The sequence below is a fragment of the Simochromis diagramma genome, unplaced genomic scaffold (assembly GCF_900408965.1).
Source record: "Simochromis diagramma unplaced genomic scaffold, fSimDia1.1 OVJJ01000271.1, whole genome shotgun sequence".
In the NCBI taxonomy this organism is placed as follows: Eukaryota; Metazoa; Chordata; class Actinopteri; order Cichliformes; family Cichlidae; genus Simochromis; species Simochromis diagramma.
The window spans coordinates 889632-916326 of NW_024386909.1; the positions used below are offsets into that span (position 1 = coordinate 889632).

At 39.5% G+C, this 26695-nt stretch overlaps 1 protein-coding gene across 2 annotated transcripts in view; it reads left to right on the forward strand.

Annotated features, from left to right (window-relative positions):
• The first annotated feature begins 698 nt into the window (after positions 1-698).
• Positions 699-26695, forward strand: part of col11a1a (collagen, type XI, alpha 1a) — a 68105-nt gene continuing 42108 nt past the window's right edge. The window contains exons 1-18 of one of the 2 annotated variants that reach the window (XM_040036206.1): positions 699-1099; positions 5572-5736; positions 6074-6287; positions 8511-8673; positions 15157-15279; positions 16467-16559; positions 17644-17742; positions 19151-19435; positions 20601-20666; positions 20992-21033; positions 21149-21211; positions 23069-23143; positions 23277-23360; positions 24117-24173; positions 25080-25133; positions 25239-25292; positions 26254-26307; positions 26425-26478. In XM_040036206.1, the coding sequence (XP_039892140.1) occupies positions 985-1099; positions 5572-5736; positions 6074-6287; positions 8511-8673; positions 15157-15279; positions 16467-16559; positions 17644-17742; positions 19151-19435; positions 20601-20666; positions 20992-21033; positions 21149-21211; positions 23069-23143; positions 23277-23360; positions 24117-24173; positions 25080-25133; positions 25239-25292; positions 26254-26307; positions 26425-26478 (1860 nt within the window). In that variant the 5' untranslated portion in view covers positions 699-984. Of the gene's footprint in view, positions 1100-5571; positions 5737-6073; positions 6288-8510; positions 8674-15156; positions 15280-16466; positions 16560-17263; positions 17426-17643; positions 17743-19150; positions 19436-20600; positions 20667-20991; positions 21034-21148; positions 21212-23068; positions 23144-23276; positions 23361-24116; positions 24174-25079; positions 25134-25238; positions 25293-26253; positions 26308-26424; positions 26479-26695 lie in introns of both variants that reach the window. The other variant, XM_040036207.1, reaches the window with a different exon arrangement.

Sequence of the window (26695 nt, forward strand, 5' to 3'; positions counted from 1 at the left end):
GTTTTGTTGTTATTTCTTTTTTTAGTTTAACTACACATCAGGAGAACATTACCCTTCATGACCAAAAACAAACAAACAAACAAACAAATAATATTCTGTTAGCTTGTTGAAGGTCAGTGTATGATTCTAAAATATTCCGTAGGTCTAGTTGGTCTGGATGTTTATGAGGCATAACATTAAAACATTTATTGATCTCTCATACCCCAAAGCAAAACATCTGCATTCCTCTAATTTATTCAAGTGTTGTTTTTTTTTCATTCCACACCCGCAGGACCTTTCAGGATCGGTTTTCTTTTCCTTTTTCATGTCTCTGTCCACGGAAAATCCTGTGGATTAGTATTTGTAGTGATGTAAAATATTGAATCCTCAGTGACTCTGTAGCACTGTCTGGTGTTTTGTTTGATTCAATGGTGCATTATAATTCACTACTATTATTTTTGAATGGTGTATAAGAAAACATTGTGGATAACAAATGATGTAGTCTCTGGTGAATTGTAGATATTATCAATGTTACCGAACATCCTGCGTGCACAGTTTTCCCAGGTCATTATGAGCTGTGTCAGAGTTTTCTTTCATGAAAAGCGCTCTGAAGAGACTTCGGGGGGCGCACAACAAAGCCAATGGGTGGACCCGAAGGAGAATTTCCAGCCCCGTGATTTGCTAATCGGGGGCTGGTTCACTTGTCATTTCCCTGTAATCCTTGCTCTGGTTTGTGGAGCTCGCCCAGCCCTCCTGTCCGTGGACGCACCAAGTGTACCGATTGCACTCTTTGCGTTTTGGATAAAGCCCGACTACCTTCACTGTGAAGGCTGGGCACGGTACAGGAGGATCAGGGCCTCGTTGTGGCTGAGAGAAGAGGCTTAAATTCGTCACATATGGCTTTTTTGTAGGACAGTATCTATCATTACTTGGGATTGTGGAAGGGACGTCAGTAAAAATCACTTAAGTCGCCCAGAAGTTTTATACACTTGTGGGCGCGCGACCATGGAGATGCAAAGGTGGTCCACAAGGTGGAAAACGAAAAGGTGGCTTATGGATTCCACTGTAACCGGATTCATCACTATAACCTTGGTTCTACAGGCTGCTAATGTCAGAGCAGGTAAGATTACTAACGCCTCTAATAAACTTTGTATTCCCGAAAAGGGGACGGTGTACGGAACGCCGACTGGATGGCAAACCTAGGTAACTGATGATGGAGATTGGGGGGTGGGGGTGTAACATACTTACCTGGAGAAGGCAGCGTTATGCTCGCATCGCAATTAGACGTGTTTTCCCGTTTCACAAACAAACGAGTCACAATAAGGTGAGACTACCCCATATTTAGAAGCCGATGAAAGCCGAACCAAAGGCACCGCAAAGGTGTGCCCTGTTACTGCCACTGTGAGGAGAACCGTTAAATACTTTGAGACAGGCGGCGCAGGTAGTGCTCGTGAGGAATCGATTGAAATGCGTGTATTTGTTGATCAAAATCCCGTTAATTAAAGCAAATTTTACCTCGTGCTACTTTTACGCATGAATGAAAAGCGTCTGCGGCAAATATGAAACACATGGCCTAATTAAATTCATCCTAAGCCGCTGGTATGCACTTATAAAGATCAGGAAACAGAGCATGGTGCTTTTTCTCTCTCTTTTTTGTAAGATTCACTTGGGCAAAAAGAAACCTCTTTGTTTGAACTGTGGTCCCCTAGGTGGATTGGAACACGGTTAGCAGGGTGGGCTTTTCCAGCCAGATGGCACTGGACATTTGTCGGACCCTGGACTTTGTTCACTTGTTTCTTACAACTGTTTAACTGCACCACTCATATCAGAATGCAGTTCTTTACTTCATGCCTGGCTGAAGATATATTCAACAGTGGATTGGTGTTTAACTTTGGCCGTGATCTGATTGCCAGTCTCATATTATACAGTGGGTGAAATTCTAACGTGTGAACGTGTGGAAAGATATTTAATTGAAGGTTCTTGGGCACAAACATTTTGACGTGAAAGTTGTGGTTTGGGGAACAGCAGCAATCGTTTCATGAAATCCGCTTTTATGAAAGGTCTCAGTGGATCTCCGACCTGTCAGAGCAGAGTGCAAATCATCTGTCGGTGTGGGTGCTAAAAGTGGTCATGCAGGTTCACCCTATCTCCACACTGCCCTGGTCCACACCAAAGCCCAAAAACTGGCCTGTGCATCCCCCCTCCCCCTTGCCACCCACCAACTTTGCACTTAAAGGTTTGGTCAGCTGCAGGACAAGGCTGTGTTGTGTCCGTGGTGGGAATGCTTCCTCTCTAAGTATTGAGCAGTTATTTGATGATGGTCCTTTTTGAGCTTCCCTATGATTTAAGAGCCTTCAAAGAGCAGACCTGCGTATGGGCCTAGCCTACCATTACAGCCACAAGTGACACGGTTCAGGATTACAAGGGTCTCACATCTTGGCCGACAACTCTGTAAGGACTCCTTGTTTAAAAAAAGGCTGTTGGAGATAAACATGAACTTCATAGTGATATTTATCCAATACCTGCAGTTTGTCTAGTGGGTTTTCAGTGGTAGACTGAAAGCGTGTTCTGCAAAACAAGAAATAAATGCAGTTTAATTGTTTCACTTGATGTTGTGCAAATGCAGGGGTTCATGATTACGTTGTTGTGCATTTATCTACTTCACACAGCATTTTGGTATCATTTGTTGTGTTAAAGTACTACAGAACCTGTTAAATTTGATGAAAATGACTGAATTTATGGTCTAAATTGAAAATGTACCGTTTAATAACTAAACAACTAGAGACATTTTTATACAATTTAAATATCCTCCTGCAGACTCTGTGCTCTATGGTCCTAATTTCTTCGCCGCTCTTTATGGCAGTAGGAGCTGTTCCTGCAGGGTGCCCTCTCCATCTAGCAGTGTACAGACACGTTTTCTCAGCCCCTGGGGCGCAGGCTCAGATGTGCATTCCAGCAGACAAAGCTAGCATTTCCAGAGTCTTCTCCTTAAAATGCCCAACTGTGAACAAGAGCTAATCAGCTCCTTGCTGGACCTTTGTCTGCTGAAGCTGTCACACATTTATTGTTATTGTCAGTTCATTTAGAGATTTAAACACAATGGGGCAAACAAACCCATATTTCCATATGGAGGCATACAGTAAAAAGAGATAATGTGAGGAAAAGTAAAGTGAAGGAAGAGGAGTGGGGGGAAATGCTTTGAAAACTGGGTTGGTCTCAGTGAAGTTTCTTTGGTATGACAGCAGCATAAAGCCGTCTTGTTTTAGCCGGCAGCGTGGTGGAAGTTAAAGGAAGCAGAGAGGGAGAGTGGGGGAGAGGGGCTATATATATAGAAAGAGAGAGAGAGGGAGAGAGACACTCTGAAGATGTTATTAGAGTCTCAGGGAGCTGCAGGTGAAAAGGTCCTCTTCTATTTACCAGCCAATTTTACATTTCTTTACCTTAAAAGACAAAAATGCTGAAAATGAGAAAGTGAGTGTGGGATTTATTATAGGAGTGTTATGTACAGTTTAGTTAGAGTTGAGAGTATTTGGCCTCAGATGTGAATGATGATATCTTTTGGAACATGCAGTTTACAATGATGTACACTCGTGAACATGACAAATAAATTAAATCTGTCCATTTTGATGTCTTATGGCAACAAAGCTTTATATTGCTCCTCCCATTCTCCTCTTTCTCTATAGTTTGCATTATCATCCACGCAAGGAGTGATGAAACAACAGAGTATTTAGCAGCTCAGGTACTGGTTCCTCCTCCACACTAAGGAAGGTCCATCCTGAGTTCTTCTCACATCTATGTGGCCTATTTACTTAGCCTTGAGGGCAAACACACCAGCTCATCAGATGCACTCTTTTAAAATCTGTGCACACTCATTTGGCCACCTTGATGGATTGGCCAGTATTGACGTTTTCACAGCACCACTGTGTGAGGGTCGTAGCCTGGCCAAATTGGCACATCTGGAACATATGAGTCCTGGAGTCTGAACTGAAAGCAACTCTGCGGGAACTCACAATAAGCTCCTCAGTTCACGCTCCAAAATAAGTAGTTGCTTCATCCTCACAAGCTACAAAAATGACCATGTTGTCCTTAGTGAGGGTATTCCCACAGTCACGGCTGATACTGCTCTCAACTTCGCATTTATTTAAGATGTTTTTAGATACTTTGCCTTATCTTCCTTTGAGCGTTTTGTTGAAATGCGAGTGAGTTAATCAGCCAACACAGATTTTTCTTAGAGGGATCTATTAGCGGTTGGTGTTTGTGAACGGCCTTGTGACTTCTTCAGATTTCAAAGTTCAAAGTGCACCAAGTTTAAGGAGATCAGCTCTCTGCTAGCATTTTGACCTGTTGTGACTATCTAATGATCTTATACAAGCCTTCTGTATGAGAGCTGCTAGTGGCACATTCAGTATTCAGTTGTAGATGTTAAGACAGGAGCTTGTTCCCAGAGCACATGCTTCTCCGAATGAATGAAACATGCTCTTTCTTTGCTTTTCCTTGCCATTGCTGGAATCTTAACCAGAAAGTGTTGAGATCGACATCAGTGACTTTTTTTAGCATCCTCTTGTGTCAAGAAGTTAGAGAAATACAAGAGTTATTTGACCTCAACATGCCAACCATAACAGCGGCTTGAGAGCGATCAGAAGAGGCTTACTGATGCTTTCAGGCACCTTTGCATGCTTCCGCTCCAGAAAAACACATTAGTGTTATTACATCCAACAGTCTGCAGTTGTATTGCCTGATTTATTCAGATACCGCTGTCTGCTTCAGGGAGTAAACTGAGCAACTGTCATTTGAGCATATTCAGGAGTTAAACTCAGTTGTCTATAAATAACACTTGCTGAATTTATCCATCAAATATTTCACATTTTTATCAGACCTTGGACAGGAAAAAAAAATCTTCCAGCTGCTAATGGCCTATATGGCCAATGGTCAGTATATGTTGCAGTTGATGTTTTCCCAACCTAATGTTTTATGATGAAACAGTGGTCTGAATAGAAGGCATAATTACAATGCTTTCCCATGGGAGTCCATTTGCACCCACATAGGCTCCTTTATGTAAAGCACATCAGATTGAAGAGTCTTATCAAGGTAAACCTATCCAGGTGTTATAGAGCTCGAATTCTGTTGGTGCATTGTTCATTGGTATGCTTGGCTTAGACATTTCCTGTCAGATGAGATTGTAGAGCCTGGGCAAGGCCACATTTCCTAATTTAACTATTTATTGTAAGAAACTGAACTCCACATTTAACCAGCATAACACACATATTTTTGATAAAAAGCCATAATTTATAAAAATTTTATTTAACATTAGGTAGAAGTCCTGTTAGTGCCCTGCATTTATTTACAAGCACAATGACATGTTCATTTATATAAAAAAAAAAATGTTAAAAGCCCCAACACTCATCATTGTTCCCTTAATATCTTTGGACTTTGTTGAGAATGCACCTTCACTTTAGCATACTATCTTGATGGACTGCGTTTTATGTTTCCAACCTGAATCGTTCATGAGGTGGTTATGAAAAGGAAGCGCACCTTCATGTTGCCCACAGAAATCGCTGCAATAACCTGATGTTTTCTTTGCCTTTTAAACAGCAGAGCCAGTGGATGTCCTAAAAGTATTAGCATTTGAAAATTACCCCAAAGGAGTGACAAAAACAACAGGATTTTGCGCAAACCGAAGAGCATCGACGCCAGATACAGCTTACAGAGTTGCCAAGGAGGTCCAGATCAGTGCCCCCACCACACAGCTATTCCCTGGTAAGTACCTTTAACCTTAGACTGCTATGTGCAAACTGCTAGTGACTGCTTTTATCACGACATTAGGTGAGCATGAGAAAAACATACCATGCAGATATGTGTAGATTTCCATGCGCCTTAATATTTTACCAAAATTAAAAGCGAGTAATGTCGCATCATTATAGTGTTATTATTATAGTAATTCACTGTGATAAAATGAGTATTTACTGAGAACGTACTAAAAATATTTATTGATAGTTATTTATTACTTTTGAAAAGAAAAGTGATGCTGGGCGAAATTAAATTTTATTTATTAGATCATCTCAGTCACATTAACTTTTCTGTTTTGACCATGCAGGTGGTGTTTTTCCTGAGGATTTCGCCATCCTAGCCACAGTGCGTCCCAAATCTGGCATCCAGTCCTTCTTGCTGTCCATTTACAACGAGCAAGGAGTCCAGCAGCTGGGCGTGGAGGTTGGACGCTCACCTATCTTCCTGTATGAGGATCATAATGGCAAGCCAGTCCCAGAGGAATACCCCCTGTTTGATGGTCTTAACCTTGCTGACGGAAAGTACGTCAGATCTCGAACATTCACTCACGTAGTCACGTATTCGAACACATGCACAGGACCTCAGAGGGAATGGGTGTGGAGAGTGAAGGGTGTTAAAATGCAACATGTTGCAAAGGAAACATGCCAGTGCATTTTGCAGCATTGAATAGTTTTGAACAAAGTGATCCAGCATTTATTTATTGGTGCCAGTTTTGCTGGACTATGCGTTCCTATAATGCATTGAATGCCATTTTAATCAGCCTAAAAATAGTTTAATGACCATGTAAAGCTAAATATTTTCTGATTCCCACTGACTTGTTCTTTTTAATAAAAGTGAGAAAACAACCCAGATCTTCCCCTTGTTGCGCTGCAGGTGCTCATCACCGGATTAGCCATCTCATCAGGGGTCTGTGGGCATAGAGACAGGTCAGAGACAGAGAGACACTGGATTATTGGGGCACAGCAGGACTGCTATGGACAACCTGACCTCATCTATGAACTCACTGCCTCTGCTATTTTAGAGACGGAGGCAAGGGGCAGTACCAGAAATACAGGCCTCTTAACATTTAGCATAAACCTGATTATCTTCTCCCATGTTCAAAAATCACAAAATGCTCAGTGGGAGTTTTTAGGTCACTGTCAAGAGTCCATGTGCAGGGACAGGCTGGGGATAAATAATCAGAAAGGATGCTGTGCTTTACAGTTTCTTCCAGTGTTATTAAAGGATTTTGCACTTGCTGAACATGCTGAACTTTAGAAGGAAGTCAGAACCCAGTCACAATATTTTTGTGCTCTAAATTGGCTTAAGATGAGTTATAGTATATATGCTGTTATCATAATAGAAATAAGCTTGACAAATCCTTGAAAAGTCAGCAATAATGCTGCTTCGTGAGCATTTTTCAGCAAATGAAAGATACTCTGAGCCGGCTTTGTGCTAGTCTTGTAGGCGGTTTTGCCCATTATGTGCTACTTGCTTTGTTAGAGAGTGCACTGTTTTTGGTGGAGGACTTTCCAGCTCAAGGTCTTGTTTAAAACTTCAGTGGCTATAGCTGCATGCATGGATGGATTCACTGCTACTAGCAAGCTGACACTCAGGCTGAATAGGGAGGTACAATGATCTGCTATTAATGAGGTAAAAAGGAGCATTCTTTTATTTAGAAAAATGGATAAGATATGATACAACTTAGTTTTGCCATAATTACACTTTTTAAATATGATTTATATAATAATATGCTATTTCAAATATAATCTTACCCCTCCGATCAATATGCACTTAAAGTCTGAGAAAACTGACTGAAGTCAACGATTGCTTTTCTGCCACATAAGGTGACAAATAGTCCTTTGTGCCGTAGTGCTTATCCCAGAGAGTGTTGCACATTTATTTTTCTCCAAGCTCCATTTCCTGCCCTGGAATGTGTCTGTATGACTTAGCTGATATTCAAAGACACATTTTCACTTTTGGTAACACAATTAACCACGCAGATAAATGAATTATCAGAAACAGTTATATCTGTGATTAAAAAAAAGGGCTTTGATTGCTATCTTAAGTTAAGATGTTGTCAGGTCTCATCTTCCACCTGTGAACAATGTTTTGACTGTCTGTCTCCTGCTCTGGCAAGGCAAGCCTTCCTGGATCTTGACACACACTTTCCACAATGTTCACAACGTCTGTCATGCTAAGTAACCCAGAAGGAGGATTAAGTTTGGAGTTTAATGAGTGTAATCCCGTGTTAAACAGGGCCAAAGTGTGGGGGCAAGAATGTGGTCCAGTGCTGCCTGGTATGCAATAGCCCTCAAGTGCAGCGCAAATGGTGCAGAGGCAAGGAAGGTGTCAGACTCACGTGTGACCCCAGTTAACCCATTGCATCGATGGCGGTTGTCGATCAAAATATACCATAAACACTGGAGCATGTATTGTAATGAGTATTGTGAATTTCTTTCTCCTTGAGTTGTGTTGTGAAGCAGTCAAAGTGGACTACATACTGTTAAAGTGCTGATGTTGTTTTAGATTATGATTAAATTAAATTAAATTAGATATCCTAATTTTTACTTGACACCTATAATAATATTTTTTAGCAGCTATCTGCTGTGTCAAGGACTTTTTATTATGTGAGAATTCCCACAGCAACAACATGCAACAACATTTCAAAAATGATTAAATAACAAGCAGTTAACTTATTGAACTTTATAGATGTTTCCTTTTTTTCATTTATTGCTTTTCTCCTTGTGTGTGTCCTTGATTAGGTGGCATCGTGTAGCCATCAGTGTGGAGAACAAAGTGGCCACTATCATTGTAGACTGTAAGAACAAGGTCACCAAAAACCTCCCCAGGAGTGACCATGCCTCCGTCAGCACCAATGGCATTACTGTGTTCGGCACCAGGATACTGGATCAGGAGGGTTTCCAGGTAAAGTTGTCAACGTGGTGGATTGCATATGTACAGCGTTTGTGATTGAGTTTTCTAATCTGCATTTTGACACATTTGCTTTGTATTTTGGCACATTGTTTAGGAACCATGCATCTGCCATCTGTGACTGAAAAAGTAGAAGTTTAATCCATTACTGTGTGTATTAAATGCATTTTTCCCTTGTTTAATTTGAAAGAGTATTTACTGTCTACCCAGTTTTGAAAGTGCGTTGTTTAGTAGGTTATAGTTTAAATCCCGCTGGCACAGATCCTTGTGATCCTGACAACATGCGTATCAGATATGAGATATCTGAGACCGTTTGAGCTTTGTCGCTTCTCATTTTCAGTAAAGCTACTTTGTGGCAACTTTAACATTTGCTGTTTTATTTGATCTTCCCACAGAAGAATTTTCCATAACTAAGGGATATTGAATATAAATCGAATACAAATCTGCTTTGTTCTGCTTCAAACTCCCAGACTGTATGAGTAACCGTCTGGGAGTTCGGGTTTGTTACCATTTGTTCGTTCAGTGTGATGTTTGTTCTACTTTGAGGCGCAGGTCATCCAGAGGTTGATGGTGGCAGTGGGTCAGGCAGACGTAAATAATGACAAACAGAGGCTGAATTGTCATGATATTTATGGTGAAACATAAAGGTCACTGGGTGGCTGCATGAGAACTATTTTGGACTGAGGTTTGCCTAAGTGGTACAGACTAGATTTACTGCCTACTTTTACTTTTATTTAAAAAACGCGGTCTTGCCCCTAACCATTGCAGGTGTATATTAAAGCATATATTTATGTGGATGATTCACTTATGTATTTTAATATATTCCACGAAGATGAGAAAAGATAAAACAAAGACATCAGTGTCTAATATATAAATCCAACATTAAAGACCTTTAAAAGCTCAAATCAGACACAAAGACATAGACAGCACAAACACTCACACCACTTCATGTTATGAGAACATGTTTGTTTATCCTGTTTACGTTTATAAAGCATTATTTTGCTTTTTATGTTGTATATCCTGGTTATTTTTGTGAGAGCCCCTTAAAAAAGGATTGTTCATCTCAAGTGAAAAATCTTTCTAAAAACATCTAAAAAATGTTTATCAGCTGACAAAACCAGATTGTAGTTTATGATCTATGATGGTTGACTTATTCCTATTTGTTGTACTATTTTTTAAACGTTTATAAGCAGATTTGCTTTCACATATCCTGTCAGTTTTGATTAGATTTATGGGGGGGGGGGGGGCACTGAGGCCCATGTTTGTATCAAACAGTGTGTCTAGTCAGAGGCTGGCAGTGGAAGGGCTGAAAATATGAGCCATAAGTCACCTAACAGGATCTTCTCTGTGTAGTTTTTGGAACAGGTCTCCTGTCTGTTCTCTGTCCTTGCGCTCTTCAGATATCCTCAGTGCCCATTGCATGCTGGGATGTACAGTAGAGGGGAAGGAAATACCTCGACCTTTTACATTCATGCCAATTTTTTTATAATGAGAGATGATGTCAGACCTCCCCCTGATGTTTTGATCTTTTTTTTTTTTTTGTAAAATTGGTCATTGCTCGAGTTTTATGAGATTTGACCTGGTAAAAATATAACTATGTATAAGAAAATTTAAAAAAAAGTTTTGAAATGTAAGAAATACAAAATTGCCAGTTTGTTCAAAAGTTTTACTTCTCTGTTAAATGAGTAGTGTTTGATTTATAGGGTTAGATAGCACACATTGCTGTTATGTGTTTCTTTACTCAAATTTTGGAATTTATTTTCCCAACTTCACCTGCATTTTTCATAAATGTCTATTCATGCAGTACCTGCCTCAGGTTTGAGGCGACCACCATGGCAAAGGGATCTGGCTTAGATGAATGGGAGTCTTTCATTGAGCCTTCAGGCCTTCTTAGTTCCTCATCTCCTCCCCTCCCTGCATACTCACCCATGCTCACCACCCCCTCCTCCCACTGTATCCTCCCTAGGTTCAGGCCTCCCTACTGTGCTAAACGAGACTGTCTATTCATGCCTGGTGAAAACACACACACATATACACACACATATATATATATATGTATAAATGCACAGATATATCACTTTGCCTTTTGAGTTCTTTTTCTTACTTGTGCATACTTACCTTTCTAGTGTTTACTAGGATTATAAATCACATATTGTTGTAATTGTTGTATGAGGCTGTCTAATTACAGCTGACTGTGGTTAGACTTAAAGGTATGTTGCCTTTGGCTACAGTATGTCAAAGGACACATGCTGATGATAAATTTGGCCAGTGATAACTTGCCTCTGTATTTAGAACTTGAAGTAGGACTTTAACTGAGAGAAAAAAACAAACAAATAGCTAACTGTCACAGAAAAAGGTGACATTGCTGCATGCTAATGGTTCAAAAAATAGATGTTATTTCAATATACCTCTCGATTCCAACAATTTTACTATGTATGGACCTCTTCCATGTTTATTTATATCCCAAGTTGCCTTGTGGTTAGGATGAGGTAGAATGTAAAAAAAAGATATATGGCAGAATTTTCCCTTTGCAGATCACAAATATGATTATTTTCCAGGTTTATTTCTGTCACTTTGTGCTACATAAAGTATAAGACAAATGCAGTTTTTCCAAAAAAAACAAACATAACTTTTTATTAGCGACTCCTTGACTTAACTAGTACATGTTAACAACGATTCGTGAAATAAACAAAGACATGTGTCAGATAATAATGTAATAACTGGTAAATTTATTTGAAAATTATAATAATGTTCTTCGTAACTGCTTTGACCCTGCTTATCCTGATTAACTAAAATTAGCATAGCTTTAATTTTAGTTACTTTTCCCTTGTTAGCTTCTCAGATCCATTGGATGTGTGGGTGAGGGCGATTTAAGTGTCTGATTACATTTGTTATGGTATTTGTTTTTGTGACAACAGATGCGGTTTACCTTGGCAAACTTTGTGTCTGCACACACAGTGAAGAGCTTCCATGCTAACGACATGTTAGCATGTGGCTGTGAGTGCTGTGAGCGTGCACACGTGTGGATGTTGCGCATGCCTGAAACAGACCGGCTTGAACAATTTGGAAATCAGTTGATTGTGGTCCCTGGCTGGTTGATCAGTGCATCTCCGTTTCTTAGTCTTGTATTTTGCTTTAACTTATTTGCCAAAGCCCTTTGTGAAAGTGGATTTTTTTCAAAGGCATTACATAACTTTACTATTTTGGTAGCATGGGATGCTTCACAAGGTGGATAAAGCAGGTATAAAGTAGCAAACTGATTTCTACAAGGACTGACAAGTATCAGCTGTTGATCTTAGTCCCACTGCTCTTATTCATGCCCTCTCTTTTCTTATTGACCTCTAACAGTGCAGTCATTAATGTATAACCTCATGGGCTTGCTTCCATGCTGCACAGAGGTATTCTGTAGCCAGGAGGGGCATATTTTGGAGTTCTGGCTTTACTCCAAGTTGCTTTGGCTTTTTTTCACCCCTTTTTTTCTCAGCAGTCCACATTAGAAGACAGGCTTAGAACTGTGGTGTAACTCTTCCCAGGTGTTTCCCAGTACAAAACATCTTTTACCATCCCAGCTGCTCTCTCTAAATCCCCGTCTGTCTCTGGAGCCCTCATGGTGTTACTTTCCAGATTTAATATTAGTTTCTCTCTTACCTTGTCTTGGTTTTGTGGTTTGGCTCTTGTTTGTAATGCAGGTCTGCAGCAGTCTTATTATTTACTCGAAAGACATTTTAATGAACCGTTAAAGGAAGAAGCTGTCTGTGGGATTTCGGTTTATACCTGAGAGATGAAAGAAGAACTTGGCAGGTATATTGATGATGAGATGATTCATATAGATTTGTTTCAACATTTATCATCCCAGCAGTCTCCAAGAATAAAATCTTAAATTTAATTTAAAATGTTTTTATCTATTAAAACTTTACTGGTGTTCTTGATTGTGAATGCCCGTCTTTGATCATTTTTTTTCTAATTACAACTATTGTTGAATATGTTGGTCATGACGCAGTCAGAAGTTTACTAATTGTGCTGAGCTGGTTTTGAGTGAGAACACCATGTCTCCACAACCTATTTGTGTGCAGAAGGGTGGCTCTCAGACGTGGACTAATTACAGCTGACTCAAAGCAAGGTTCAAGCATTCACTGTTGGTCTTATGGTGACACATGTGAGTTAATACATGTCAGCTTGATTCAGGAGAAAGCTTGATCTTACCTTTTTTTATTGAGTCCCCTCCCCCAAAACACTTGGACTGAGGCACACACAAATCTCTTTCCAGGCTTGATTTATAGCTGTCCAATGATCATTATACAAGTAAAATTTTGATTTAATGAACAATATGGCAAATGTCTTCAACTGATAACACAAGTTAATTTTTTATTTGTAAATGTATACACAGACAGGTATGTTAAATCAAACTAAACAAAAAGACATCACCCTTAAGCTTTATAAGTGTGTGTTTGGGCTCTGTGTCTGGCATTTTGCTGCCATTGTTTGTCTCCATTTGTGTCCTTAGAGGGAAGAGACTGGACCTTGGTAGTGAGTGGTTACTAAAAGCTTAGTTGTGTGGCATCTTTCAGACACTGTGGGTACAGCTATTTAATTGTCCCACTGTGCGATCCAAGAGTGTGGCTACTAAAATGTAATATATGTAGTGTAATGACTTGGCATGAGCAGAAATGTTGTGACTAGCCTAATAAAACAGAAAGTTTGAATTAGGCATGACAGATAAGATCAGGTGTTTGGCAGTCCAAGGAATGAAGCAACTGCAGTAGCTAGAAGAACCAGAGACGGAGAAGATGCTTTCTATGGTACATCAGATAGACTTTTGTGTGCAGTTGCAGTGTGTTTAACTTTAAACTGACAGTATGAGGTTTCATGTTTTACAAATGCATTCCTACATTCAGAGACATAGGCAGGATTCTCTGGACTGCCAAAGTGATGCAGTCAAACACGACGCGGATGGATCGTTATACACGGAGCAAGCCCTAACACATTGATGTTTATTCTGAGGTACATGTCAAGGATCCATAGATCTGTTTTTTTTTAACAAAAGGAGAGTTCATGCATGCACACACAAACGTGCACACAGACACACAAACACATTCTCCTGCCAAGTTTCAGCTTGCTTGATTCCTCTTCTGTCTGACTTCCAATACTCTGTTCTGCTCTTTGACCTATAGTGCCTCTGCTGACACAGATATGTTGGGATTGTATCTGTGAGCTGCCTCAGATCCAACACCCTTCACCCAGCCATTGGTTCAGTGGTGGTGTAGCGTGTAGATGCACAAAGCCAGTCTGCAGAGACTCAGTTCAAGCAGTTCTAGACGCCAAAGAAAAAAACTGTTTGATTTGGCTATAAGACCAAGGGCTTGGCAGTGCTGGAGTGGTGTCAAGCATTGCGGTATCCGGTCACACAGTAAACATTCATAAATCATGTCTGAAATCTACCTTTGTTTGTGTTTTAGGAACTCAAAACTGTGTGCAATACAAATTTTGCTTAATTGGTTGTCTTTATTTAGTGGTCAGCTGAGCTGTAACACAATTGCCTTTCGACACTTACTGCAATCGACTTTATGGGTAAACATGTCGTCTTGTGGGTTTGCTAGGCAAATCAGAAAATACTGAGTTTGAGTCAGATAGCTGGCTGACTTGTGAACAAGGATTTGAGGGGAAACAAAGATTCTTGTGTTTGCTTTTTACGTAGCCAACATTTTTGGCAAATATGTTTTTTATTTTTTGAAGTGGTGTAAAAAAGCTGTGTGCTGTGGCAGGATATGAAGTTAGAATTAAATGATCAAAACCACAAATGACACTTAAATTTTAATTTTCTCAATGTATATTCCCTGTGCACATGTGATAAGGCATATGTGGGATAAAAACAGAAATACTGCATTGCCAGGATTGTTTGCATTTCATTTTCTTATCTTTCGTTCACTACAGTTGTTGTACTGAGTATAAAGTCTTTTATATTTATAGTAAAACACACGACTACACCAGGAGTTTCTTGTGTCTTGATGATACTCGTTTATTTATTTTTCCTGAGGTAAAATCCAGTGCTGATAACAATAATTTCCCAGTGTCTGAACTCGGTTTCCTCCCTGCACCTTGTCGGTGTGGATTCTGTGGTCTGTGCTTCAAGCTGTTTAATCATACAAGACTCTACTCTGCCAGACTCTATAAGTGTCTATAATTTAAGATTTTCATTTATTCCACTTTACACAGTGTGTGTGGATGTTGTGTGAGTCTGTGAGCAAGATGAGGCATGACCCTCATGCCAGTAGGCCTGGGTACAGCATTGCCTTGTCAGGGAGGTAGTGATCAGGTTTCATAATCCTTTAGGGAGTTGTCAGTACTAGTAATATTCATGCAAATTAACATGCAACAAAATAAGGATTTCAGATGTTGACTGTATATTTTTAAAGCTGGCAAAGAAATTCATGTGTGGTAGAAATTTGCTTATTTTTTCTGTTTTTCTGTTTTCTGCAGGGGGACATCCAGCAGCTTCTGATTGTAGATGATCCCAAAGCAGCATACGACTACTGTGAACATTACAGCCCAGACTGTGACACTGCCCTCAGCGATTCTTTGCAGGCACAGGAGCCAGAAGAGGTCAGGCAACCACCAGGGAGGGTGGTGGAGATTCCACAAATCAACCATAGTAACTAACATAAAAATAGGAATATAAACTAAACTGTGACAGAGGAGGGGCTTAGATGTTTTAAAGCCTTAATTACCCTTCTTTTTATATTTTAATGTATTAAAATAAATTCGATATTGGGAAATACTCCCCAGGGTAAAGTGCAATGCTTTGACTTGATCTTTCACTGTTTCACAAACCTAAAGGTTTATGATCCTGGAGAATCAGTTCATCATTTGCACTAGAGTGATGCATCCTGACATACCGACAGACATGCAAAGCTGTTCGGATTTAATAATCATGACTAAAACTTCTACTACTACTGCAATGTTGTATTTTGGTTGCAGACTATACAAATAAGGAGTAAAAGAGTACTGATTGGCTGATTTTCCATTTGTGTTCAGTACAATACAGATATATTTATCCAACACATCCATGAATTCTCGGTTATCTGGAGCTGTCCAAAACCTGCCCTTTATTTTTTCACATACTCAGAAAGATGCCATAAATTGCACTATTAATTATTCATTGGTGAATACACAGTCATGTCAGAAGCTGCTGTACATCTGGCAGTACAGATGTACAGCATCTGTACTGCCAGTATGCACAAGACCAGGTATTCCAGCTGATCTTAGAAGTCCTGTCGTGTATAATTTACATGACTTCAGTGAGAAATTTCTATTACAATGTCCCTGAAATGCTGCTTGTAATTTAGTCTCTGTTGTTTTTCTCTGTTTTATGAGATTTGACACCATCCCCACCTGTTTGCTTGTAGGTCAAACCTGTATTGCTAGATTCAGTATTAGTTTCCTAAAATAAGACTACTATTTAATTTAGCAACACTTTGTTATTTGAAGAGACCATCATAAAAAAATATTAGCTATAAAATATACATATAATTTTCATGCATACACTATAATGGAATATAACATTGCAGTACATTGTGTGTCTTGTAGCAGTTCAGATAATGCTTAATGTAGTTGAACTGTCAACACCTTACCTCAAGCATATTTTCTAACTGTTTGCTGTTTAAACACATCGGATGATGAAGCTGATTTAAATTATGTGTGTCATCTTCTTGTTGAAAGAAGTTGAAAGAAGATGTGTCTTGCTATTGCTAACACGAAAACCTCTCTCCCTCCTCTGTCATCCTCTCCAGTACACTACTGATGATTTAGATTACTCTCTGTTTGATGAGTATTCAGAGGGAACGACAGAAACCAGTCCAACCTATGATGATTTTGAGCCGCAGGTAAATGGAAAAAGCGAAGGACAAGATGTTTTTGCGCTGTCTCATTTAGATTTTGGTTCTTTCGTGTATTGTCTCCGTGTCCCACTGTTATGTTTACATTCATGTCAAAGCTAAAAAGGTCGACTTGCCCTGCGACATGAAAATATTGAGATCATGCCCTTAGTGTGCAGTACTGCAGGTGTAAATTTGAATGTGGATGCAAACATACACAGTGTGCTAGTCCTGTCTTGTCTGTCTACAGCCTTCTCTTGGAATGCCATCTGCTTTAAGTGAATTTCCAGCATATCTTTGAAAGTCCTGTATACACTGTGGAATATCAGCAACTCTGTACTCTTCTGTGGATTTCATATCTATGCATTTATTTATTTGTTTTTTGTGCGCTTGTGCCTGACTGTGTCCTAAAATCGTTCCTGTGTGTCACATGAACAGCTCAGTCCTTGATTGTTGTACAGCACCCTGTTCTACCCAACTGTCACGCAGTAGTATTAACATGATCAGGGCTCCAGTTGCAGCCCTTTTTAGTTGATCTACATGAACAATATGTAAAGTGATACGTGCAGACCAAGTACTGTGTATCCAGCTGCTTCTGGAAACACAATTGTATTGAAAAAATACTGTACATCAATCAAGGAGTGTGGCTTCAAATCATTTCCATTTTCGGATGTTCCATGTTTGGTATTATTTATCACCGTCACCTCTTCCAGAGAAAGAAACGTAGTCTGTCCTCGAAAAAGAAGATGACCAGAAAGCCCCCCAGTAAAACTAAGCCCAAGCCCTTAAAAGCTAAAAAGTATTCCACTAAGAAGAAACATCAGATGCCTGGCTACCAGGCTACAGCACCGGAGCAACACCGAGGCGATATTAGGGTAAAAATTCATTTCGAGATTAGAGAACATCCCATCAAGATCTTCCCGCCCTGAATTCTTAAGGGAAAATCTGTGATGGCAGATTTCAGCCTCGCTAACCTTCTCAGTGTGGAGGTAGCAGCGACTTCAGTCAGCTTGAGAAGACCTCAGCAAATAACCTCTAGTCTGAGCTTTTATGCTAACCTTTATTCTTCTTTGCTTTTTTCAACATGACTCAGATAAACAATTTAGAAGGAGATTACAATACAGACATTGACTACGGAACTGTAGATGGTACTCACACTCAGTCCCCCTTTGCCACGAGTGGACCCTATGAGGTAATTTTCAACTCACTTCTGTGTTAGTTATTTTGGGGAGTATGAACCAGGATTTTACCCAAGGAAGTGCCTGGTATGATATGACAAAGACATGGAGATTCAAGTCAGTGAATCTCTGTCTTTTGACCTTTGAATTGATGGACAGAGGATAATTTTAAATGCTTAAAAACAAAAATACACACACACAAACATATATATACATATATATTAGTGCTGTCAGTGTTAATCTCATAAAAATTACGCTGTAACCGCATTAACGCGGCAAATCTCCATTAGCGAGGATTGCCCCGTTCGTGGGGCTGCACGGCGTCAACGGGTTAGCTTGGTTAGCTCGTATATATACATATGTGTGTGTGTGTGTATATATATATATATACATATGTGTGTGTGTGTATATGTATATATATATATACATATGTGTGTGTGTTTGTATGGCAGAAGCTGTGTCATCCAAAAATACTGATTGTAAATATTATTTAGCAGAGATTATCTGCTAAACAAAAAATAAAATTTCCTGTTGTCCATCACAACATGAGCCTTGTGTTGGTCACTATTTGTTCTTATTACCTTGAAAAGAACTATGATCAAAAGGCTTAACTCTCACAGCCAGCTATGACTGTGCATTGTATACTGCAGTTTTTGACAAAGTTGATGTGATTATTTTAATGCTTAATTTGACTAAATGTCCACAGCAAGTGTAATTGCATCCACTTTGTCTTGCTCTAGAACTAAATCCACAGCGATCACCACTGTGTTTGAAAAGCACTATTGTGCCAGGTAATCGTGGTTGTGGTGAAAATCGCTGTGGCTAAAACATTTTAATAGAAATTGATTTGCTAATTTTGATTTTATTTGCGTTTCAGTTACTTCACTTCAAATAATTTGATGTTTTTGCAAGTTGCTGATGTCTTTAGTGACATCTGTTTGAGCCTTTCTTTGCTTTTTGCATCAGTATGCCATTTACAGAACGGCCATACGATGAGAGAGAAAAGCAGGCTCGGATAACATCAAGCCTTTCTTTATATCTATGATTGCCAAACTGATAATGATTATGTTTTGTTATCATGGTAACACTTTATTTATTCCTTTTTTTCTGGTATAACAAGTCAATTTATTGAAATACATATATCACAGTATTTGGCTGTAATGGAGTGATATATTGAAGAGTGAAAAGAGTGTAGTTGTTTTTCTCACATTAAAGATAATCTAAGATTGACAATATGGTATTCCAAATAAGTGAAGTGTTACCATTTATTTTCTTTTCTGCATTTCCTGTTGAATGAACTTGCAATTTTCTTTAATAACATCTTAAAATGGATTATTTTACCTCAGTCGCTTAACTAACATTGTCATTTCCTTGGTTGCTCACTATTACCCCCACCCCCTTGGCTTGGTTAACACATGAAAGGCTGTGGAGGAGGATGTTGTCGGTGCATATGTCACCGAGGCCACTCACGTTGCTCCAGAGCCCACCGTTGTTGCAGAAGCACAGGACACCTTGGATACTGGTGCGGACGCATATGACTTTAAGGAGTATGACCTAAACCAGTATGACTTGGGCGAGGTTGACAGCAGGTTGTATGATTATGGGGCGTATGATGAGTATGGCACAGCCCTGCCTAAACCTGAGGCGACCTACGATGATGAGGTGGGGCCTGGGGTCGCTGCTGAAACCGATGTTTCGGAGAGTACTGTAAGTATCACACCCGGACCTGGTGACTGACGGGTGTGCGCATGAACAGCATGCATTAGAGACTCTGTGTGTCGTGGTTTCACTTAGTCCTTCAGTGCACGTCTTCTTTGTTTGTTGCTTGGCATGGGAAATGCGTCATTGACATGTTAAGTGTGGAATCAGGTGATCTGCTGCTGTTTCAACAGTGTGTGTCTGGTGATTCAGCGGTCATAGGGACTATGCATGCATCTATTTCGCTATAGTTTTTGTTATTAAGGTGGATTTCTATTTAACATAGCACAGACACTTATTCCATACATATCTTTTAATCGGTGTATGCTGACCCAGCCTACACCCACTGATACCAAACAAGGCCTATTGCACCTCCCTACCCACTCATCTTTCAGCAGCTGGCTGTGATCCCTCCCTCTGCTCGTCTCACTGTGGACTGCAATTAGCCTATAAATCGTAGGCAGCTGTCTGCATAGTGCACCCACACAGTTGCAAAGAACATGCAGACTTTACTAATCAACAGTTTGTCACAGTATGTTATTTAGTCAGTATAAAGACCATATAAATTAACATAACTCCTCATTTTGTGTCTATATTGGAAAATTTGGCCCCAACTTTGTGCTAAATGTACACAACCAGACTCCATTAAGTGCATTATGTGTCTGTGTGCCTTTGGGTATTGATACTGCAGAATGTTAAGATGAGGCCTTATATGCCTTTTTACTACCCATCTCACACACAGCTCACCCAGACTTGCACCTTCTAATCTCACCACACCTTCTCCACCTCCATAAGGAAGAACTTACTCATATTATACATTTGTTGTGTTCAGCTACTCATGTGTATTTGCTAAATTGCAATGTTGGAAAAATAATGGGAAACAAAATATACTAAATTTACATAGATAACCGCTGGTACGTTATATTGGGTGATCATTTATTAACCACACTGCTCAGTGACGATGCAATGACAGCACGACTCCATTTCAAGCATGCAGAGGTCCGTTGTCGCTCATGAGGATTACCCTTCTTCTTTGTTAGTGTTTGTTAATGTCTCGCTTTGTATTATCCATGATTTACCTAATCTAGTGCTATTTGTACCTGTGGAGTATAACTGCTCCATGGTTTAGCTTTACATTTATAAAACTGCCTCCACTTTTCTTGCTTAACTGCAGGTCGCTGGTTCCGTAGCAGGCTTTGGCCAGAAGGGAGAGAAGGGCGAGCCGGCTGTGATTGAACCTGTAAGGTCCAAAAAGTCGATAATTGTCCAAACATTATGACTTATTATCACTTTCCTGGTACACATATTTTTAGAAAAATGTTATTCTCAGAGCGAGCAGTCTCACTTTTATTAGAACTTTAAATCATATTAAACCCAAATGAAATAGTGACAAACCCAAACCACAGTTTTATTTATATACTTCTTTAAAGATCCCATTGCAGTGCTATCTAAACATCTCCAGAACACAATTTTTTCCTATTATTATCTAATCTGGAACTTATCTATGATACTGCTTTTGCATATCCCACTATTTGTGGTGATAAACACTTTGCTTGTATTTTAAGGGCATGCTAATTGAAGGACCACCAGGACCCTCCGGCCCAGCAGTGAGTATATTTTTTTGGGGAAAAAAGAGACCTAATTATGCGAAATTATCAACTCTTGTCAGAATTTCCTGAGTTGACACTCCGTTGGTCTGCTAACTTTGTTTTGCTTATTCAGGGTCTTCCAGGACCAGCAGGCCTACAAGGACCCCCAGGCACCTCTGGAGATCCTGGGGACAGGGTAGGTTTATAATTTATGTCTCCAAGCTCATAGTTTTTTATGTGGATTTACTCTGAATTCTGAATTCAACTATGTTCTTTCCGGTTACACTCTTTCAGAAAATGAATGTCTGGACAGCTTAATAGACACTCCGAATTAGTGAAATTATTTTGTTATAGGTTCATTTATTGGTGGACTTCATTTACGTGTTGAAGAATAACGATCTGTGTCAGTGTTTTATATGTGAAAGGAAGGCAGTGTGAGGAATAGAAATTTTATAGCACACTAATTGCATTGAAAACTGCATTGAGAATAACACTGAATGAACTGTGTGTAGCTTACCATTAAAAGTTAATATGAATATCAAACACTAGTGATCTTGGGGGCATTACTTGTGCTACACACAGTTCATTGAAATTAAACTTCTTGTTGTAAGAATGGTTAAAAGCAGTCTCCGGGATAGAGATGCAAGTTTTAGCACATTCAAACTCTGACAGTCATTCATTTCTACAGTAGTGCACTTGAAAGTGTATTAATAGATTATTGTCAGTAGACAGAAATAGTCTTGAGCTGTTATTTTCACTTCCTTGCTGCTCATCATTAGCATAAGCAGCAATAGCCAAGGTGAGTGAGACTCTACCTGAGATGTAAAGTATTGTTATAAAAGTCTAAAAACCAACTGCTCCACAGTTCTGCAGCACACTCAACCATGTGCACAAATACTGATGATAATGATATGAATAGAAATAGCACAATATAAGATTAAAACTTAAACTAAAAAGGAGCAAAAAAAGTAATAAATCACCTGAGTAGAGATTCAGTAGTTTTGTGTGTCCAACATCAAACTAGTCTATATGGTGTAAAGTTGACATCTTCTTGTTGCCATCTATACACCTAAACAGTGTCCCTAATGTAAATAGTATAGTTTTGATGCTGTATTGACACAGCCTGTCTACAGACATATGGACAAACAAACACCCAGCAAATTGCTGTGAATCCTGGTATAGCAGGTATCTTCGTGTCTGCCTTTTTGCCGTGATGACACACACATACACAGACACATGATTACAGCCACACTAGCTACATCAGTGTGTCGGGTAAAAATTGTAATTTTGTAGCTCAGATAAAGATACTTATTATGTAGTTACAGATGGACAGAAAATGTAAAAAATGTCAAACAGGGCTGTAATCTGGGAAGAGGAAAAAAAGTACTCAGTGAGGGTCAGAGTAACCCATCTTTGACCAGAGCCTTAATCTGAACATGAACTATGCAGTTTAGTTAAAATCTATAGATCGACAGAGAGACATTTAAACACCCAGCAAATTAGTAAAGGCAATCATTTTGTTTAAGTGTCAACACACACACATACAGAGTCACAGGGTGCACTGATGAAAGTGCAGAGCATATAGATAATTATGTTTTTACATTTTGTATAAATTTGCTTTCCGCCCCCTCGTGTTTGAGTCATTTTAGCGATCTGTACCATCATAAATTCTTGAAATTCAGCCAAAATATAAATGGTAGTACATACAAAGATTCAATTCAATTCAATTTTATTTCTATAGCGCCAAATCACAACAAAAGTCGCTTCAAGGCGCTTTATATTTTTCCAGTAGATCGCACAATAATAGATACAGAGAAGAACCCAACAATCCTATGACCCCCTATGAGCAAGCACTTTGGCGACAGTGGCGACAAAGATGTGACAAAGTCCACAGGAAACTGCCAGAGAGCTTTTGCCACAACTGATTTGCTAATGGTTAGATGTTATAAACATAACCAGCTATGGAAATGTATTTTTTACACTTTTTTCACGTGCCATAATTTGTTTTCAGTGTTGATGCTATTAATAATTTTTTGCCTCTCCTGTATCACAGGGTCCTCCTGGACGCCCTGGTCTGCCTGGTGCTGACGGTTTGCCGGGGCCCCCTGGTACCATGCTGATGCTTCCAGTAAGTGCTCATACAGCAGAACTACATTCCATCCAAACTTATCATATATCCATAACCAGGATCATTTTTAGGATATTGCGTAGTGATGACAGAGTGAGCTGAACAAAATGCGCTGTCTGTGTGTGTTCAACAGTTCCGTTTCGGCGGGGACGGTGAGAAGGGTCCAGTGGTGTCGGCCCAAGAAGCCCAGGCGCAGGCGATCCTTTCACAGGCTAGAGTAAGTAGAAACAACATTTTAAAAGCCACAGGGAAACCAAAAGGCTGTGGACAAACCCCTACCCCCTCTTGCTGGCTACATAGAGCTGTAGGGGGAAAGGAGGGGAAGGAAGACAGAGACAGCATTTTGGTGAGGAGGGGTTGTGCTGCATTTTGTTGTCCTTGTGGGGCTAAAAGGAGACATGCCGAGTGGGCTAAAGAGCAACAGCATGAAAAGGCCACTTTGAACAGGTGGACAGGCAGGAGAGACTGTTAAAAATACTTCAGGGGCTCAGCGTCTGTGGGTGGGCTAAGAAACAGGTGTAGTCTTTGCATCTTTGTGGAAGAGGAGATGGGCACTTAGAAGAAAAGAGACAATTCACTTTAGACCCAATAACTGAACAGGTAAACCGAATAATTGCTAAATCTGATTATTAAATGTTAGAGTCATCACAATGAGACAGCAACTGGAGGATGATAAAGAATGTTTACTGCAGGCCAGATGAGAGGAATCTCAGAATAGGATGTAGTGATCATGTAGTGCGAGCAGCGCCACAACTTTCTTAACCAAGACCAAAAAAAAAAGGATTATTAAGTACAGACAAGCCAGGATACTAGAAAACAGACTATCAAAATATGTAAAATGGGAAGGAAAATTCTGAAAAATGCATAAAGATATGCGTCATGTGCTGTTTATGCAGTTTGCAAAAAGTATTATGAATGTTTTTTTTGCCTCAGTGAAATTTGACCTTGCTCTTGTCTGTGCCCATACCTGCAGCTGGCTATGAGAGGACCCCCTGGGCCAATGGGTTTGACGGGAAGATCGGGGCCAGTGGTGAGTGAGAATTTATCCTGTGGAATTTATGCTGCAACACAGCTTTTCAATCTCTAAATATGTTTATTATTCATAGTTTTGTGTTTATTGTATTCATTAAAGTTGTCATTTACAGCCATTGTATATATCTGGAACAAGTATTCAAGATTAAGTTAATCAAATGCATATTTTCAAAAATGCAGTGTTTTATTAGATTGGATTATAAAATATCTTCTTTTGTTGCTTGTGCATTTTTGTTTGTACTGTTGGTACTAGAAGAAAGTACAATCAAATACAGAGTAGTACGTTTTTTTTGTTGCTCAGTGAAACAGAGGAAAAACACACGTGTATTAACAGCTGCTTTACATATTGCAACCGGGCAAACTTTTTTTTCTTGGGCTTGTTGATACAAGATCCACAGCTTATCTCCAGGAAAAGACCCTACAAAAGACTTGCCCAGAGATGAATGCCAGATAAAACACCGATCTATCACTGTACCTGCATGTGTAATCTTAGGCCTCTGGTGCCAGCTAGACCTGGAGCTATCAGGCTAGTCTTGCAAATAAGTTTGAACTCTAACTTGGCACAAAGCGTTTAGAAGCTGATTGTTTGCAGCAAATAAAGATCAGCGTTTAAGCCAGGTGTATATCCACCTGGCTTAAACGCTGATCCATGATTCAAAAATCTGATAGGAGTGTCTTGCAGTTTATAATATCATATGTGCCAATTTGTGCTTAAAAATAATCTGTGCAGTGATGTTTATTTTGATGAGCATTGGTATATGGTTTGAGTGCTGTAAAATGTCGCCATCTGCTGTTTTTGTAAAGAACTGTTTTCCATAATCTGTCCTGAAGGAAACTGCGTGTGAAAAAAGCTTGAAAAGATGTGTATATATAAGCATGCTTGGTTTGTGTTCTCTTACTTTAGGGTCCACCTGGCATTTCTGGATTGAAAGGTGAAAGTGGAGACCCTGGTCCTCAGGTGAGGGATAAGTTATGACTTAATGAATGGGTGAAAACATTTCACACAAACTGAGAAACAAATAGTGCTGCTGATCACCAAACTGGTCCCCATGTGCTTTTACAGGGTCCTCGTGGCACCCAAGGTCCCCCAGGGCAGCCTGGCAAGGCAGGCAAGCGGGTGAGTGAACTCACTCACCTCCAGCACTCGCACTGCAGTGTGTGTGTGTGTGTGCTTGCATGCCTCTGTGTTTGTTGTGTGGTTGTTTGTACTTGTCGTCTCTCCTCAGTAGCTGAGAAGCTTATTTCCACTCCAACAAACAATTGCTTGAGATGTGCTTAAAGGCCTGTGGTCCCTCCAATCCTCGGATCAATGGCTGGGCAGTTAATCTGTCTGAAAATGCCAAAACATTAACACTGACTATGAATGTAGGGTGCAATTAGTGTCACGGTTCAGTCCCTCCGCAGGGCCAAACATCGTGACCTAATTGGATACTAATAAACATAAACCAGTCATTTGCAAGTTAGTAATACAAGCTTAATTAAAATGCAGGACCTTAGCTGATTTTAATGTCACAAAATGTGATTAAATATTGCTTAATTAAATAAACAGTATGCAAGCTAGTTATGTATGGATGCAGTGGATGAAATGTATCTTGCACTGTCATTTCTAATGTTTTCCCTAAAAACTAGTGAGGCAAGGAGGAGATAGAGTTAATAAGAGAAATGTAAGCTGCCCTTCAAAAATGAGTCAAATCTGAAAAATAAACATATTCTTTGGTTTTACTTCATTATTTACTGATTATAACAACCAAACAAATACTCATTTTCTTCATCTATCGGTAAGAATTTGCAACATCCAGGAAGCCAACTGGTTCACAGGAAGAGTAAATCTAAATGAAAAAACAAATATTGACATTTTATCTGATGATATAAATAGAACGTAATCGCTGGTAGTTATCTACAGAAATGAAAAAGGAGACTGATACTAAAATACAAAATAGAAAAGTGCGTGTTTTTAAAGCAGATATAACAAAAAAAAAATTATTATCTTACTTATCTAGAATCCCATAGTTATGTTCTGAACGTCTCCGCAGTATCAAAATCTGTATTCATATTTTTAATCTCGCTTCTGTTTTAAGGGTCGTGCTGGAGCTGATGGTGCCCGTGGGATGCCTGGAGAATCAGGTTCTAAGGTACAAATGCTGCTACATAACATTTAAAGTTTATTTCACTAGAAAAGAGCAAATAGTGGAAGTGCTCTTGTCCATATAAAGATTGCTTTTGTAATATTGCGTACTTTTTCCTTGCAGGGTGACAGAGGATTTGATGGACTTCCTGGGCTGCCTGGTGAAAAAGGACACAGGGTGAGCATAATATGGCACTTCATACGTTAAATCATGTGCAGTCTGCTCCTTTTGCAGATCTCTCTGATTTAGAATAGCTGTGAGATTTATCCACTGAGAGTAAATATAAAACAGAGCATTGTTTGCCTGAGAAACAACTCTAGATGTTTTTGAGCAGGTGAACAAAACACTGCTTCCTCGTGTGATAAGTCACAAAACTGGCATTAAAACAAACTCT